This window comes from Mustela putorius, unplaced genomic scaffold (assembly GCF_011764305.1).
Source record: "Mustela putorius furo isolate JIRA1106 unplaced genomic scaffold, ASM1176430v1.1 tig00000139_pilon_pilon_pilon, whole genome shotgun sequence".
NCBI lineage: Eukaryota > Metazoa > Chordata > Mammalia > Carnivora > Mustelidae > Mustela > Mustela putorius.
In genome coordinates, this window is record NW_025421293.1 from 10,496,532 (window position 1) to 10,514,275 (window position 17,744).

Genomic DNA, 17,744 nt, shown 5'->3' on the forward strand with positions numbered 1-17,744 from the left:
CCGTGTCTGATCCCCTTTGGGGTCAGACTGGCTTCTCTTCCTGAGCTGTGAGGTCATTTTGCTCAGTCACAGGGCACAGCCACCTCTTAGCTCCTGTTAAACATCTTTCTCAGCCCTGCTATGAATGCAGGAAGCATTCTGGGGCTCATCTGCTGGAAGTCCGGAGAGCCCTGTGATAATTCAGCCCAGAGGACAAAAGAGGCTGAAGCTGGCCAGTGCCTATTATTGTAGTAAAATACACACTACATAAAACTTACAATTTTAACCATTTTTAAGTGTACGACTCTGTGGCTTTAAGTGCATTTGCCCTGTTGTGCAACCAACACCACCATCCACAACACTTTTCACCTTCTCAAACCGAACCTCTGACCCCGTTGAACAGTAACAGAAAGAAAGGACTCAACAGAGTTTCTATGGCAACTTAATGTCAGCAACCTACATTCTTAGCAACCTACTTTCTTGCGACTGGTTTTCAGAAACGGCTTTTTTTTTTTTTTTTTAATTTGATGGAGAGCGAGAGCATTAGGAGGGGAAGCAGTAGAGGGGGAGAAAGAAACAGACTCGCCACTGAGCAGGGACCCCGATGCGGGGCTCGATCCCAGGACCCTGGGATCATGACCTGAGCCGAAGGCAGAGGCTTAACCCACTGAGCCACGCAGGCACCCCTGTTTTTCTTTATCCATTCATCAAATAATTACTGAGCACCTAACTAGGTTGGGGAATGTACCAGGCTTTGGGGCACGTCATGTGGGCAAGACAGGAATGGTGCCAGTCTGACGCTTGGTAACCAAGCAATGCCGTGGGAGTTCGTGAAAGAAACTTCCCACTGAGGACGCCAGCAAAAGTACACTGCTGGGGGGGGGGGGCGGGGACGGTAGGGGGATATATTTGGGGACAAACTGAAGATGATGATCCCGATGATATTACCCAGGGAAGATCTAAAGATTATGGTCTACTTTGAAGCCACCGACTATTTCTGGTTGCAACAGGGGACTGGTTTTTGACTTTTAAAAAAAACTTGAATGTAGCCTTAAAACAAGGAAATCCTGTCACACACCACCACATGGATGATCCTTGAGATTCTTATGCTAAGTGAAATAAGCCCATCTCAAAAGACAAATACTGCAAGAGTTTACTTTTAAGAGGTGTCTAAAGGGGCGCCCAGGTGGCTCAATTGGTTCAGCAGCTGCCTTCAGCTCAGGTCATGATTCCAGGGTCCTGGGATCGAGCCCCACATCAGGCTCCCTGCTCAGCAGAGAGCCTGCAAAAAAAAATTAAAAAAAAAAAAAAAAAAAAGAGGTGTCTAAAGTTCTAAAGTTGTCTAACTCCCAGAAACGGAAAGTAGAATGGTGGCTCCCAGGGAATTGGTGGGAAGGGGGCGGAGATGGTTCTTGTTCAATGGGCATAAAGTTCAGTTTTGCAAGATGAGAAAGTTCTGGAGATCTCTTGCACAACCATGTGCATCTAGATAGCACTACTATACTGTATGTATATTAAAATGGTTAAAACAGTCAATTTTATGTTGCATGCTTTTTTAACCACAATTAAAAAAAAAAAAGTTTAGCACAGTGCTGGCTACACAGGGACTCAACAAATATTTGCTGAAAGTCCAAAACAAACAAAAAGCAGAAAACCTTGAGGTCTTAAATCCTGGCCTCGTGTTTTTCTTACACATTTTAGATAATGGGGTTTGGGAATGGTTGGCTGCTTGCCTCCTTTTTGTCTTTTTAGTATGTGCGATTTAAGATACCGCTGGGAAAAATCTGACTCAAGACTTTTTTGGACAGTCATCCAACCAGTGTCACCCCTTTGATGGACAAGTCTATGGGTCTATCTGACACTGACTTTGAGTCTGTCGACTCTGGACCAAGGTCGGCCTCTCACGTCCATGGCTTCAGAGGGTAACAGCAGGCCTGCTTCAAACAGCAGCCACTAACACCTGGGGGTCCTTTTACGGAAGACCTCCATTTATGTTCACCTCGTTTTGGCCACTGTCTCCTCCTAACCAGCTTTTTGGTTTCTTCTCCACACTGCCAGCGGGTTCATTTGCAGAACTGAAACTTTAGTTAAGGTTTGTTGAGGTTTGTTTTTAAAAATTGGCTGTTCCCACCCACATTCCCTTGTGATATAAATAGAACAAAAAAGAGGTTTAATTAGCAAGGCAAGACATTCGAGCTACGTCTACTTGATCCTTGAAAAGGAAATCTAAGAGGTTCTTACTATCACTTTTTCAATCCTATATAAGGTAGGTCACTAAGGTAGCAAAAGCGCATCTGTTTTGTGCTCCTTCAGCTCTTTTTCCTGATTCTTCTTGGGGAAAAAATCTGAAAAGGTAAGTAGCTGGTGGACCTACAAGACCCCAGACTCTTCTTTCCTACTTTCTTCCTACTTTCCTTCTTTCCTATGGATTCATGTTAGGTTGGTGCATGCTGTGCTCAGATTTCCCTTTCCTTATGGACTTGACACATGAAAAGTCTCTTTGATCTCTGGTAGATGGGCTTTCCATGTCTCTGATTCCCATCCTTCAGAAGAGCGAGAGCATCTTTTCCACAGAAGGTATCCAAGTAGTCCAAACTATATCCCCCCCCCATAGAATTGGAAACATTGCATTTCCAGTGTATGAACATAGTTTTGTAGATGACTATGTAAGTGATCAATTGTGCAAATATCCTTTTTATAAAAAAAAAGAAATGGGATCAAGTCATCCTCTAAGTTGTAGTTTTAAAATTTGTCTTTGAAGAACATTCAGGAGAAGGCAGGGACACAAAGGGGGCTGGAATCTTTTCAGTTTATGGCTTGCATGCAGCTCTTCTGTCCCTTCATTTAATATAATATCACGTTTATCGCATTTAAAAATTCCCCACAAACACACAGTTTCCGGGGGCCCAGGAGCATATAGCGCCCCTGGGCGTGCATTTTCCTGCTTGTCATTGACCACATCTCGTTTATTCTGTGTGACTAGGTGGAAAATGAGCATCACAGATGTCCTTAGCGCCGATGACATCGCAGCAGCCTTGCAGGAGTGCCAAGGTAAAGAGCATTGGGGGCAGGGGTGACTATTTCCCAGCTGCTCCCACCTCCTGCAAAGCCTCAAGGATTAAAATACGGACTTTGCTGAAAATCCGTGGGAGCAGAGAGTAAAATTGTTGTCAATGAAATAACTAGTTACAGAGCCTGTGATTCCATTGCTGTAAAGTGAAAGAAACAAAATGTGAAAAAAGAAACACGTGGATACCTTGTAGCCTGTTTGAATGGAATGACCTCACTTTACCCAGCCAATGAGACCAGCCCTGCTGGGGTCTTGGACACCCAGGCTGTAAAAAGGGAAGCGGGGGAGGCACAGAGGAGGGAGGGGTAGACAAAAGCAACTGGACAGGGAAGGAGGGAGACAGGAGATGCTATCACAAAACTACCCAGTCTTGGCTGCCTCGTAGTCTTGCCCTAGTCACAGCCCTCTTTGTCTGTCTGTCTGTCTTTATTTATTTATTTTTGAGAGAGTGAGAGAGCAGGGTGGGGGGGCAGGGGCAGAGGGAGAGGGAGAGAAAGAATACTAAGCAGGTTCCACACCTACAAAGAGCCTGATGCAAGGATCAAGCTCATGACCTTGAGATCACAACCTGAGCTGAAATCAAGGGTCAGATGCTTAACTGACTGAGCCACCTAGACGCCCTGTCTTTTTTTTTTTTTAAGTGAGAACTGAGCATCCCTGTAGCTCGAGGATATCATGCGGAGGGCTTTTGATAAACCTGTGTTTTCAGCACCTTGGCCCAAATACGGAATGTGACCTGATGAGCCTCAGAATAACCCTCTCTCTGTCCTTCAGACCCAGATACTTTCGAACCCCAAAAATTCTTCCAGACATCAGGCCTCTCCAAGATGTCGGCCAGCCAGGTGAAGGATGTTTTTCGGTTCATAGACAATGACCAGAGTGGATATCTGGATGAAGAAGAGCTTAAGTGAGTTTTGCCCTTGACATTGCTAGGTGGGTTGGTAGCCGTGGAGGCCAGTTTGGTCAGTATTTCTTCAATGGCCAGTGTTGATGCTGATTGTTTCACAGAGCCTCATGCAAGGGAAGGCCGTGGGTCAGTGGGCCATGCTTCTATCCTTGCGAAGCACTAGACACGGGCACTGGAGACAGTAGGTGCAGAAGTTCATTCATTGTAGGTTTTTTTGTTTGACAAATGGACTTATCAACAAAACTCTGAAAAAAAATCTTTAATTTTTAAAAATTTATCTATTTTATTCATTTGAGAGACAGCACGAGCAGAGGAAGGATCAGAGGGAGAGGGAGAAGCAGACTCCCTACAGAGCCAGGACCCCGACATGGGACTCGATCCCAGGACCCCGGAAGCATGACCTGAGCCAAAAGCAGTCGCTTAACCGATTGAGCTACCCACGTGTCCCCCTGAAAACACACACACACACACACACACACACACACACACACACACTTTTAAAAACAGAATTCCCACCAGTGGTTTCTATAAGGAAGGCAAGTTTGGCTTGTGTAGACCTTTGACGGAATATCACAATGGCCAAGAACAGGTGGTTTGCTTCAAGAGGAAATGGGGAAGCACAGGGACGTGTGGTCTTTCAGGAAATTCCCATCAATCTTGATTGTCCTGCAGGTTTTTCCTCCAGAAGTTCGAGAGTGGTGCTAGAGAGCTGACAGAGTCAGAAACCAAGTCCTTGATGGCGGCTGCAGATAATGACGGAGATGGGAAAATTGGGGCCGATGGTATGTTCACACCTGTACCCAGTACAAAAGAATTTAGCTCTAGAAGCAATCTGGGGGCTTGGGTCGTGAGATCAGGCAGACACGGTTAGTGAAAAATCCCTCATTCTTAACCTGGCTGAGTTTCAACCTTCTCATCTGTAAAATGGGCCTGCTGTGTGATACCAATGATGTATATAGAGACTAATGTGATGCCTGGGAAGGAACCATTGAACCTGGTCCTGTGGGTTACTGTCTATGACCTGGAAAATACCCCTCACCCGACGGGGGGAACTAGCAATGGCCTGGCTAACGATTTGCAAGACACCCTAATATGCATCATGGCAATGACGTAAGGAATTTCTCCCCCTGGGATTTGAGCCTTTCTGAATAAGGGAAGGATTGACATTCTCAAGTGTGTCTCATATCGAAATGTCTATTGACTTGAGTAGGAAAGCCTCTTAGCTTTCAAGGGTTTAAACAAACACATTTTATTGGACATTAGCCCACCAAGTGGACAATATGAGAGAGTAGATCAAACACGAGGTATGGAGTCTTTTGTGTGCAGAGTCCTATATTCAAATTTTAGTATAGCTGCATGGCTGCAGAATTATTTTCTTCCTATTCAATTATGTTGCTTACATGCTTTTTAGCTACACTGTGCATGCCAGCTCAGGAGAATTTATGCAGGCTCTTTATGGTGATACTAACTTGATATTAAAAACTCCCATTAAATCCTCCCTTTAAAAACCTATCCAAAATTATACCACTGTAACTTACTACACAGGCGTTCATGTAGCTTCTATTTATAGCTCAGAAAAATAGCTGAGATAAGATTGATTTATTTAAATCTAGCCACCAGAAAAAAAAAAAATTCCAAATTCCAGGTAGGCAAAGTATACCAATAAATATAAAGCAAAACCCCAGTTTTCAATTTCAATCAGCCACATCCATTCATTTTTATCCTTACCCCTATCACCATCGCCTTTTAGTAACATAAACTCTTGGGCGTAAGGTGAGAGTTCAAGAAGTGAGTTCCGTAGCCCACCCTATGAATTGTTTCCTACATCTGTACAATGTAACTTCCGAAGAGGAAGAAACCCCCTTCCTCTGTCTTAAAGTAGCCAGAGAGCTGAGCGATCTCCAATTGCGATAGGGTATTCTACCAAGTCTGTGCACTGTCAGAGAGAAATGCCTGGGCTCCCAGGCTCTAATACAAGGGGCTCAATTTCAAAGCGGAAGATGTTTGTTAGATTACGCAGGAAGATGGGACATTATAGACCAGCTCTATCCACAGCCAGTGACACATTTGCCCCCTCCTTTTGTGCCCTTAGAGGGGGCCAAGCCCATCATCTGACAATCTGCTTCCTTTCCTCTTCAAAACTCCCACCAGCCGCCATGACCTGTTGGTAAAAATACCCAGTCATTTCCACTGATGCTTTCTCGCCTCTTCTGTTCTAGAATTCCAGGAAATGGTGCATTCTTAAAAGCTCCAGGCTGTGGAGATAGAGACAATCAGCCGGAAGACCTCCAAAACCCTAGGAATGGGAAACCCCACTTCCTCCCCCTAGTTTATTTATTCATTACCCCCCCACGCCCCCACAGAAGTGCTTCTGCAATTGACTTCCTGTTTTAGCAAGGTAATAAGACAGTCGTTTGTGAATTTTCGGTGGTCCGTGGTTGGTATGCCTGATGACTCCTGCAAGGCCCTCGGCAGACAATGCCTTTAAAATTCATCCAATAAAGATGCGTTTCTCATCATCTACTGATGTGTGGGTGTGTTGTCATCGTGGTGTCTTCATAGCAAGGTGCAGGGATGAAAGCTATTTGGGGGCTGAGGGCTTTGAGAAAGACTGCTGGTCCTCTCGAGCACTAAGCCAGCCATATTGGAGTGTGCCAGCAAACAGACAAAACAGGGTTGGGGGGAGAAAAAAGTCAAAAACATCAGGCTGGGATTTTCTCAGGCAGTTCTCGGAGTCCGAAAGTAACATGAAGAGATTTATACAGAGCATAAAAGCACCTTTGCTTATGCATTAGATGGCCAGAAGAGAGATTTAAAAGCCAACAGTACAGAAAAAAATGGGAGGCAGTAATGGCCCCAAAACTAAGCAGACTCACTCTACCGATGGGCACAGACCCATTTTCAAGCTTGTTTTTGGTGGTTTTGTTTTGTTTTGTTTTTGGTGCGGGGGGGGGGGTGCCTTTTTTTGTTGTTGTTGTTTTTCCTTTAAAAAACAAGCTATCTGAGACTGCCTGCTCTGACCCTACCTCCTGCCACCACCCGCTTCTCTTTCTCAGTCTTCACTTTCCTGGCTCTCCTTGAAATACCACCTGAGCCAGTTACACCAGGAATTGCCTTCACTTTGGAGGTGAGCCTCCGGGTCCTGTTACAGAGTGTTCGTGAGGATGGGGCCCCATCAAGCCAGGAAACTCTCGAGATGCTGATGTCCAGGTGGCAGGTTCAAGGTGTTATTTCTGGCTGACCCCCAGAGTTGAGGACTCCGGAGAGGAACTGAGGCATTTTCCTGGGACCCCCCCTGAAAGGTGCACACTTTTCACAGCACACACAGGTTCCTGGATTGCCTCCTTCACACTTGAAGTAGCTCAGGGATTTTTGAACCCCGGCTATTTAGGGGGCCATGTTAAGGCAGCTTCTGGAAATGTGGGGTGCATACAACAAGGAGGCCTCCAGGGTTCAACGTTTTTATTTTAATAACCATGTATTTATCTAATATGCATTCAGAAGAAACTCAACTAACACAACCACGGAATTTTGATATCGTCGCATTAGAATGAGGTTAAGGGGAATATGAGAGATTTCAAACCAGTTATCTCCAGCTGGAAGTCTGACGGGACAGTGAGATAAGTAAGACTGAGGCATTTGAAGAAACGCAGCACAGGAACTCGGGACATGAAAAACAAATGTAGAATTTACCCCATTTTGGTCACTAAGCCAAAGTAACCATTTTGATTAAAAAAAACTTTCATGCCAAAGATGTATCCCACACTCAAATGAATGAAAGCCCTGCATACTATTCTGTTCTGGAAATTCTTACTCATTTCTTTGGGCTCATTTATATTTTTACATGCTGAGGAAAAATTTTAAATAGAGAGTATCCAGAGTCGAATCAAAAGTGGAAAAAAATCCTGAAGTTGTAACAGTCGGGAAAGGGGATTGACAAGCATGTAAACAATTTTACTTTTGTGCTTGAGTTCTCAATTTTTAACTAATTTGCCAAAGACCATCAACCTACCTCAAGAAGGGGATGTTCTCGGCAGTGGAATGATGCATTTTTGGCTTTGACATGAGGACCTAGAGCGCATGACAAGTTACAGAAGTTTGTTTTTCCTACTTGCTTATAAAATAGGGCTGTGACAGTGGCTTTAATTTGAGCTATTTTTACTTAATTGTAATTTTGACTTACAGTTCAGTAGAGTAGTTTATAATTAAATGGAATGTGATCTGAAAGCTGGTTTCTTCAATGTGCTTCATTGTTGAGACTAATACGAAGAATGACTAAAATACTTCCAACATTATTAGGTATTTTGGTTCAGCATCTGTACATTACAAAATATTGAAGTTAGCTTTTTCAATCTATAGGTTTCCACCGAAGTTTTTCCCAGCTCAGAAACAAAACGTAGAAAAGCTCCGAAGATACGGAGCTCTGTCCGTTCATTCAGGTTGACAAACAGCATAATTAATTCTGTGCGACAATGCAGTTTAATTTTGTGTAATGAGTACTCAGGAATCCAGTTTCAAGCAAAAACCTATCTTCTATCTCTCCTGCTAATGTGAAGGGATGGTATTACTTTGCAAACACTTAAGACGACAGATGAAATTGGAATCACGAGGCTCATTTCCACCTGGCCTGTTACCTTATTCACTGGGAAGACTACTCATTTACGTGAGCTTTTAACTAGTTTCAAAAAGTCAACGGTTTCGGGTAAGGAGTAGATTTTGACATTGTTTTCCTAGGAGTTCTACAATGAAGGTAAATGGATTCACATCCTCGAGTTATTTTTGAGTGATAAAATATATTTCAAGAACGTAAAACACCTGCATCCCTACCCCGTCACTTTAACACATCTTGACCCTTCTTGTGCGGTGGCTTTGTAATATGTCAACTGGCTTGGGGTTGTGGGTCCCCAGTCTTTTTAAATTTTTTTTAAGATTTTATTTATTTGACAGAGAGAGACACAGCAAGAGAGGGAACACAAGCAGGGGGCGTGGGAGAGAGAGAAGCAGGCTTCCCGCTGAGCAGGGAGCCTGATGTGGGACTTGATCCCAGGACCCTGGGATCATGACCTGAGCTGAAGGCAGATGCTTAATAACTGAGTCACCCAGGCACCCCTAAATGCCACCAGTCTTAGATGGGTCTGAGATTTGGGGGGTGGGAGTAAGATTAAAGTAATAGCCATTGTATTTATGCTCCGGAACTCAGCACGGGGTGGTCATGTATCTGTTGGATCCCCGCCTTGGTGTGGGGTCCTCCTGCAGCCCCCAGCTCCAGGTGTGTCTTTTCTGCTCTGACAAAGTTCACCAGCTTTTCCTGAAGGAGCCCCCGTCATCAGGGCTGGAGGCTGGGAGAGACTCACGTATGTCCTAGTCTGTCCTCAGTCTCCCTCCTTCTTCCTGTCTCGCTTCCCTTCCTGATGCAGACCAGATTCCGCATGGAGGAAGGCAGCAGCCTCACAGAGACTGCTTAAGTCTCTCACTAGCACCTAATACCTGTAGAAGACACAGATACATACAGGTATCTCCTGCTTTTCAAAAGTTCAAGTTATGTCACTTCACTTTTACAAAAAAAAACCCTACATTAGTGGGGCGCCTGGGTGGCTCAGTGGGTTACAGCCTCTGCCTTCTGCTCAGGTCATGATCCCAGGATCCTGGGATTGAGCCCCGCATTGGGCTCTCTTCTCGGCAGGGAGCCTGCTTCCTTCTCTCTCTCTGCCTGCCTCTCTGCCTACTTGTGATCTCTGTCAAATAAATATATAAAATATTAAAACAAACAACAACAACAACAAACCCCTACATTAGTACCTATGCACCAAACGAAACGAAACAGTCGATTTCACTTTCACAGAAAGGAGGCGGGGACAGAAAGAGTATTCAGTGCTGGTTTTTTGGGAGAGCGGTGACAGAGACAGGATGGATCTTGTTTATAACTGAAAGTTTGTACCCTTTTACCAGCCTCTCCCTATTTCCCCCACCCCTTAACCCCTGGCAACCACCATTTGACTCTGTTTCTATGAGGGTTGGTTTTGTTTTCTAAGATTCCATATATAAGTGATACCACGAACTATTTTTCTGGTTTATTTCACTTAGCGTGATGCCTGGCCAGTTCCTCCAATGTTGTCCTGAAAGGCAGGATTTCCTTTTTTCTCATGGTTGAATAATATTCTATCCTACAGGGCACCTGGGTGGCTCAGTGGGTTAAGCCTCTGCCTTTGGTTCGGGTTGTGGTTTCAGGGTCCTGGGATCAAGCCCTGCATTGGGCTCTCTGCTCAGCATGGAGGCTACTTCCCCTCTCTCTCTCTGCCTGTGTCTCTGCCTACTTGTGATCTCTCTCTATCTCTCTCTCTGTCAAATAAATTTAAAAAAAAATCTAAAAAAAAAAACCTCTATCCTACACATATAAACACATTTTGTTTATTCATTCCTCCAACCATAGACACTCAGGTTGTTTCCATGCCTTGTCTATGGAGAATAATGCTACAGTGGAGATGGAGGGCAGACAGAACTTCTAGATAACGATTTCGTTTCCCTTGGACACGTTGCCAGAAGTGGGATTGCTGGGTCATATGGAAGTTCTATTTTTAATTTTTCTGAGTACCCTCCACACTGTTTTCCATAGTGGCTGCACCAATTTACATTTCCACCATCAGTGCACGAGGGTTCCCTCTTCTCCATGTTCTGGCCAGCACTTTGCTTTCATCTTTTCAGAAAACTGACCTTACAGGTATAAGGTGATACCTCATTGTGGTTTTGCTTTGCATTTCCCTGATGATGATTGATGTCTAGTGTCTTTTTATCTACCCATTGACCTTTTTCTTTGGACAAATGTCTGTTAAGGTCCTTTGCCCATTTTTAAATCAGGTTACTTGGGTTTCTTTCTATTGAGTTGCATGAGTTCCTCGATTTTTTTTTTTTTAATCACATGTGTGGTTTGCAAATATTTTCTCCCATTCCATAGGTCGACTTTCCATTTCATTGATGGCCTTTGCGGCACAGAAGCTTTTTAGTTTGATTTAGTCCCAATCGCTTATTTTTGCTTTTGTTGCCTTTGCTTTTGGTGTCAAATCGAAAAAAAAATCATCGCTGAGGTCAATGTCAAGGAGCTGACCCAGGTTTTCTTCTAGGCGTTTTACTGTTACAGTCTTTATGTTTGAGTAAAGTTGTAATTTTGTATTCAAGGATTTGATTTATATTGGGTTGATTTTTGTGTATGGGGTAAAAAAGAGATCTCGTTTTATTATTTTGCATGGGCTATCCTGTTTCCCCAATACCATTTATTGAAGAGACCATCCTTTCCATGTCGTATATTCCTGGCTCCTTTGTCGTAAGTTAATTAGCAACATATACAGGGTTTATGTCTGGGCTCTCAATTCTGTTCCATTTGATCTATGTGTCTGTTTTATGTCAGTACTATAGTGTTTTGATTATTACTGCCTGGTAACATCATTTGAAACAAACTTTGAAATACTTTTAAATTCTATAATAGGTCTATTCAGATTGTCTATTTCTTTATTAGTCAGTGTTGGTAAGTTCTATGTTTCTAGCAATGTCTCCATTTCTCCTATGGTATCTTATTGGTTGGTGTGTGATTATTCACAACAGTTTCTTATGACACTTACTACTTCTGTAGTATCAGTTGTCATGTCTCGCCTCTGATTTTGCATCTTCTTTTTCCTTAGTCTAGCTAAAGGTTTGTCGATCTTGTTTACCTTCTCAAAAACCCACCTTCTCGTTTCTTTGAACTTTCCTGTTGTCCTTTTAGTCTCTATTCCCTTTAATTCCCATCTGATCTTTGTTTTCCCATCCCTTTTCCTACCAAATTTTGGGCTTTGTTTGCTCTTCTTCTTCTTCTTTTTTTTTTTTTTTAAGATTTTATTTATTTATTTGACAGGCAGAGATCCCAAGTAGGCAGAAAGGCAGGCAGAGAGAGAGAGAGAAAGGAAACAGCCCGACGCGGGGCTCGATCCCAGGACCCTGAGATCATGACCTAATCTGAAGGCAGACGCCTAAGCCACTGAGCCACCCAGGCGCCCCGCTCTTCTTTCGTTAATTTCTTGAGGTATAAACTTAGGCTGTTTGAGATCTTAATCTTTTAAAAAATTATTTATTTATTTGAGAGCACATGAGTGAGTGCATGAACGGGGAGAGGGATAAGGGGAGAGGGAAAACCAGACTCCTTGCTGGACGCAGGGCTTGATCCCAGGACCCTGAGATCATGACCTGAGCTGAAGGCAGATGCTTAATCAACTGAGCCAGCCAGGCACCCCCCACTTTTTTTTTTTCTTAATATAGGTATTTATCAGGGGTACCTGGGTGGCTCAGTGGGTTAAGCCTCTGCCTTCGGCTCAGGTCATGATCTCAGAGTCCTGGGATTGAGCCCCACATCAGGCTCTCTGCTCAGCAGGAAGCTTGCTTCCTCCCTCTGTCTGCCTTTCTGCCTGCTTGTGATCTCTCTCTCTGTCAAATAAATAAATAAGATTATATACATATAGATATATATAGGCATTTATCTCTATACTTTTCTCTCTTGGAACTACTTTGGCTGTACCCAGTAGTGTTTCCTATGTTGTTTTCATTTTCATTTGTCTCAAAATATTTTCTTATTTCCTTTTTTTAAAGACTGGTTTATTTTAGACAGAGACACAGAAAGTGCAAGTGCATGCACACATATGAGTGGGAAGTGGGGGAAAAAGGCAGAGGGAGAGGGAGAGAGGATCCTCAAGCAGACTCCCTGAACACAGAGCCCAACACGGGGACTGTTCTCACCTTGAGATCATGACCTGAGCTGAAATCGAGTCATACACTCTACCAACTGAACCACCCAGGTGGCCCTTGTTTCCATTTTTATTTCTCCTTTGACCTATAGATCACTTGGGAGAATTTTGTTTAATCTCCACATATTAATGAATTTTCCAGTTTTCCCCTGGTCGCGGATATGTAGTTTCCTATCATTTGTGGTCAGAAAAAATGCTTGATAGAATTTCAATCTTATTAAATTTTGGTTAAGACTTGTTTTGTGTTCTAACGTGATCATGGACAATTTTTTGTGTGGGCTTGAGAAGAAGGGGAATTCTGCTGCTATTGGATGGCATGTTCTGTGAATGTTTGTGGGGGCCATTTGGTCTAACTTGGGATTTAAGCCCAATGTTTTCCTTTTTGACATTCCGGTGGGAGGAGGGCTCTCCCTGTGCTGAGCCCAGGTGCATGGCCACCGGAGGGAGCTCCTGTCCTATTTAAAACCTGCTTTTTGCTACCGCGGGATAGGGCTCCGGAATTCCTCCTAGCTCTCAGAGCCAGGTAATTTGGGGGCGCATATCCTTGGATGGTTACTGTAAATGTTGGCACACTGCATGTGTGGACAAGCTTCTTCCAGGGAGATACTGGGGACTTGGTTTTATTCTTCAAGTGAACAGAGGGGGAAATTGTTTGTAGTGCCAACCAGCTATTTTGGGCTCCAGGAAGGACAGCAGCCAGCCCCTAAATATGTGCTAAATTAGAAGCCAGACCCTCAGGCAGCAGCTTGTAAAGTATACAAATTCCTTCCAGGGAAAGACTGACCGGCATCTTGCCTGCTCCCTCTGTACTGAGCTTTGAGGGGATCACCATCGTGAGGGTTCACATAGCCATTAAGAACTCCTTCTTTGCTATGTGGTCTTGTGGTTCTAGTAAATGCAAGTCCCACTGGCATTCAGAGTTAGGTGTTTTGAAGATAGGGCCGTGGGTTGGAGCTTTAGAAGTTGGGGTAGCTAGATGTACAATCCAAACCCACAGAGAGGCTAGGAGTCCAGGGTTCCCTCCTCATTGTGTGATGCTGTGCTCGGGTGGGGGTTGTGATGAGACCATGTATCAGCCTTTCCTGCCCATTTTGATTGGGGTATTTCCTCATTCAACTGATGTGTAGGAGTCATTCAGCTTGTCTCTGGATTTCTCTCAGAAGGAGCTGCGCTATGCGTAGCTGTACGTTGTATTTGCGGGAGGAGGGAAGTTCTGGAGCCTCCTCTATCACCACCCCCAGCTTCACAAGGAAGCAACTACACATCCTCTCTGCTCTGAAGTCTCCAAAAATATCTAAGTGTCTATCATCACCACTCCTCCCACACTGCATCCGTGCACCCTCAGACTGTGAGAGATGGGGGTGCATTAATGTCTGAGCTTTCTTGCCTCCTTGGCTTTTGAAACTTAAAAAGCACTTTGATTTCTGGGGTTTTGTTTCATTTTAGTTTTGTATCATCTCTTTCCTGTGGCAATTAATTAATTTGATTAATGCATGCCGAGGAGGCAAAGTATACAAGGAAGTAGAAGTGTGCCGGGGAGAAAGCTTTACTAATGCTGTGAAGGGCTCTTGCCCCACATTTGAGTAGTACTTTGTACTTTACCAAGTGTTTTCATTTGGATCATCTGGTGTAATTCTGCAATAACCCTGCGAGGCAGGTACTAACCTTATTTTGCCAAGGAGGAGATGGGAATTGAAGAAGGTAAGTGATTAATCAAAGTTCATTCAGATGATAAATGGCAAAACCAGAACTAAAAATTCAGGTGTTCCAACCTCAATCCTGGGTTATTCTACTTTTTGAGAAGTATTTACTCAGAGACAAAGGAGAGACTTCTTTAACCTGGAGTTTTCAAACTATATCCTTGGAGTCACTAGGTCCCAGGCAGGAGACAAGGGACAAGGGAGATGGGAATGATAGGTAGCCCCTGGAAAAAGCCAAAAGGTACTCTTAGACCCCAGTAAATCAAAGCCGGTAGCTCTGCAGCTATTTTATGTATTAGAACTTCCCACAGACTTTTCGGGAATAAAAGGAAGAAGAGAGGAGAGGGGATTCTGCCATCTTAAAAAATATTTTTAAATAATTGCGTTAATACCAAAACACTTTATCTAGTGGAGAATTTCATGCACCAGAGCAAGTTATTTGGGAAAGTATTTCAAGAGCAAGTAATGATAACCATTTGTTGAATAATGATGAAGTGCTGGGCATTATATGTACAATTCATAACCCCATTTAATTCTTAAAGCCCTATTCCTACTAGGTAAGCATTTACTATTAGACATTTTACAAATCCGAATTAGAGGCGGTTGAAGGTAGGTAACTGGTCCAAGGTTTCACACTTGCTGAGTGATAGGTCTAGGATAAGTACCCAGATCCATCTCACATCCAAATTCCAATGTATCTCCTCCCTAAACATGAAGGTCTATTCCGCCAGCTTAAATAAGAGGTCCAGTTTCTAAATTTGATCTGTGACAAATGAGTCAAACTAAACCAAGGTCGTTTGGAGTTCGGCCAAGCGGAGGAGAAGCCAGAAGTCCCGAGCTGTTCCAGCTATGTCCTAAACCACAGAGCTCAAAAGCAAGTGACTCCTCAAAACTACTAAGAAAGTGCCAAGGTCCGGGACTGGGCACCCCGCGGGGAATGCCGCACTCTGGTCCCGCTTGGACCACACCCGCCTCCCTGAGCCCAGCGCTTTCACATCTGCGCTCCATCTTCCTCCCCGCCGGAGCCACTGGAGTTGGGGTAAGGTGCAAACCCCATCGGCTGCGTTTGATCCAGCTGTCAGCTGAGGTCTCTCCAACAGGGATCAAGAAAACCCACACACGCCAAGAGGGACCCTGTACATGATGGAAGGGGGCAAATCGCCCAGCTGACCTTCCTTTCTGTCTCCACTCTCCCTTCCAAAAAAAAAAAGAGAGAGAGAGAGAGAGAGAAACCATGCCCGTTCTATTTTTCTTTAAATACGCAGCCCTCGCTGCAGCCAGGATATAATATCTGGCAGCAAACAAACGAATAAGTTTCACTTTCACCTTCACTCTCAAATAAGAAACACCTGCCAGAGAAACAAACGAGAAGGAACCCTCGCAGGTCCTCGCCAGAAGGGGGACGCCGCGTGGCGGGTTCTTATTCCGGGCCGGCGGCGAGTACTTCCGGGGCGACCGCGAGCGAGGCGGAAGTGCGGTCTCCTCAGGGCGGCTGTCTCTGGGCGGGCCGAGGGAGGCTCCCGAGGCGGGGGCCGGGCCGGGATGGCGGCAGCGGCAGCCGGCGCCGGGGCCGGGACGGCCCAGGAGAAGCAGTTCCCGCCGGCGCTGCTGAGTTTCTTCATCTACAACCCGCGCTTCGGGCCGCGCGAGGGCGAGGTACGCGGCACGGGGCCGCGCGCCGGTGGCAGCCGGCGGTCGGAGGAGGACCCGAGGGCGGGGGCGGCCGGGCCGACCCGCGGCGGGCCCGGGCAGCCTTGGGGGCGCGGCCCGGGGTGGGCTGGAGGGGACCCCGCGCAGCACCTGTCACTCCCTTCCTCGGGCGGCATGGGCGGAGGTTTTGTGTCAGGTGTGCGCCCGGGCCAGGGAATAAGTGGGGGCCAGACAGCGCCGCAGGGTCTCTCTCTCGAGTCCTGGATCAAAGCCTGTGTCTTGAACGAGGGCTCAGCAGGCTGATTCTCTCTCCGCACGGGTTGTCCTTCGGCGCCGATCCTGGGCGACTGAGATTGAGCTTATGTTTTTGTTCCTGGAAGTCCCCGACCAGAAACGTGCATCGAGAGTGGGGGACTGTAACCCTAAAATAACGCAAGCTTGGGGGTCCCTAGGAAAGTTGGTTTTTTTTTTTGTTTTTTTTTTTTGTTTTTTTTCCCCCGGAACTGATAAATAAATTCCAGGGATGGGTTTTTGTTTGTTTCATAGGTGGGGACGGTGACTTCCTCAAAGGATGTCCGGTTCTGTTGGCAGCAAATCACGGTCCTTTTAAAGGCTGTCAGTCCAAATGCGCGTGAACCTGCTGAGTTTTACTCGCCCGGAGGCGTACGTGTACGCACGTGCGCACACGCTTATTTCTTACAAACGCTCGTGTTTTTGCAAAATTAGCACGAGGAAAGAAACCGTAAAATCGAGTTTTCTCAGAACAATTGTCTCGTGTGCCTCCAGATGACATGTGACTTGCGGAATATCACAGTTGCCTTCCAGGCCGATGACCCTTGTTTACATATCGAGGGGAAGATAATTCTTGATTTTCTGAGAAGGGTTTTTGTTTTGGTTTGCCGCTAGCATGTGCAACGTCAGAGGTTGACATTAAACAGCATTTTCCACGGCCGAGATGGGAAGGGGGAGGGGAAACAAAAAGCTTATATTAATGTGATTCTGTGTCTTCATATTTCAGGAGGAAAATAAAATTTTGTTCTACCATCCGAATGAAGTAGAAAAGAATGAGAAAATTAGAAATGTTGGATTATGTGAAGCAATTGTACAGTTTACAAGGTAACGTCTTTAAAGGCGCTTTTGCAGAGTTCAGTGAATTCTTAAAACTCATTCGACTTGGAGAAACATCCCCAACATACTCTTTTTTAACCTTTTCAGGACATTTAGCCCATCAAAACCTGCAAAGTCTTTACATACGCAGAAGAATAGACAGTTCTTCAATGAACCAGAAGAGAATTTCTGGATGGTCATGGTATTTACATACACAGTACATCTTTTTGAACTTGTGTAGTGAAGTTATGGGTGATCTCTACTGTTAGGACTTTAGGAAAGTCCTCTAGTTGTTGCAAAGTAGAATTACAATAAAGGTGGTTGCAATTTTAAAATCTAATTCCTATTTAGTGTATTCTTGGGCTCTTGGTGTTGTGGCATGTTTAAATTTTTTCATTTAAGGGAAAAATAAAAACATATAATTGGGTCATTGTGTAATTTCATTCTATTAAAATTGTGTAGGTTGTTCGGAATCCTATAATTGAAAAGCAAACTAAAGATGGAAAACCAATTGTTGAATACCAAGAGGAGGAGTTGTTGGTAATGTGTCATTTTTAATTTCA

At 44.6% G+C, this 17,744-nt stretch overlaps 2 protein-coding genes across 3 annotated transcripts in view; both read left to right on the forward strand.

Annotated features, from left to right (window-relative positions):
* The first annotated feature begins 2,149 nt into the window (after nucleotides 1–2,149).
* On the forward strand, nucleotides 2,150–6,467 carry OCM2 (oncomodulin 2). Of its 2 annotated transcripts, none has more exons than XM_004774964.3 (5): nucleotides 2,150–2,245; nucleotides 2,963–3,030; nucleotides 3,824–3,956; nucleotides 4,629–4,738; nucleotides 6,176–6,467. In XM_004774964.3, the coding sequence occupies exons 2-5, from the start codon at nucleotides 2,970–2,972 to the stop codon at nucleotides 6,199–6,201; spliced, it is 330 nt and encodes a 109-aa protein (XP_004775021.1). In that variant the 5' UTR covers nucleotides 2,150–2,245; nucleotides 2,963–2,969; the 3' UTR covers nucleotides 6,202–6,467. The 2 variants fall into 2 exon arrangements, with proteins under 2 accessions (XP_004775021.1, XP_012902511.1); XM_013047057.2 differs by lacking the exon at nucleotides 2,150–2,245 and adding an exon at nucleotides 2,254–2,332.
* Nucleotides 6,468–15,860: 9,393 nt separating this feature from the next.
* The window catches only part of CCZ1 (CCZ1 homolog, vacuolar protein trafficking and biogenesis associated), a 30,704-nt gene continuing 28,820 nt past the window's right edge, over nucleotides 15,861–17,744 (forward strand). Inside the window, exons 1-4 of the mRNA XM_045075118.1 lie at nucleotides 15,861–16,080; nucleotides 17,093–17,190; nucleotides 17,290–17,383; nucleotides 17,644–17,721. Coding sequence (XP_044931053.1) covers nucleotides 15,967–16,080; nucleotides 17,093–17,190; nucleotides 17,290–17,383; nucleotides 17,644–17,721 — 384 coding nt within the window. The 5' untranslated portion in view covers nucleotides 15,861–15,966. The remainder of the gene's footprint in view (nucleotides 16,081–17,092; nucleotides 17,191–17,289; nucleotides 17,384–17,643; nucleotides 17,722–17,744) is intronic.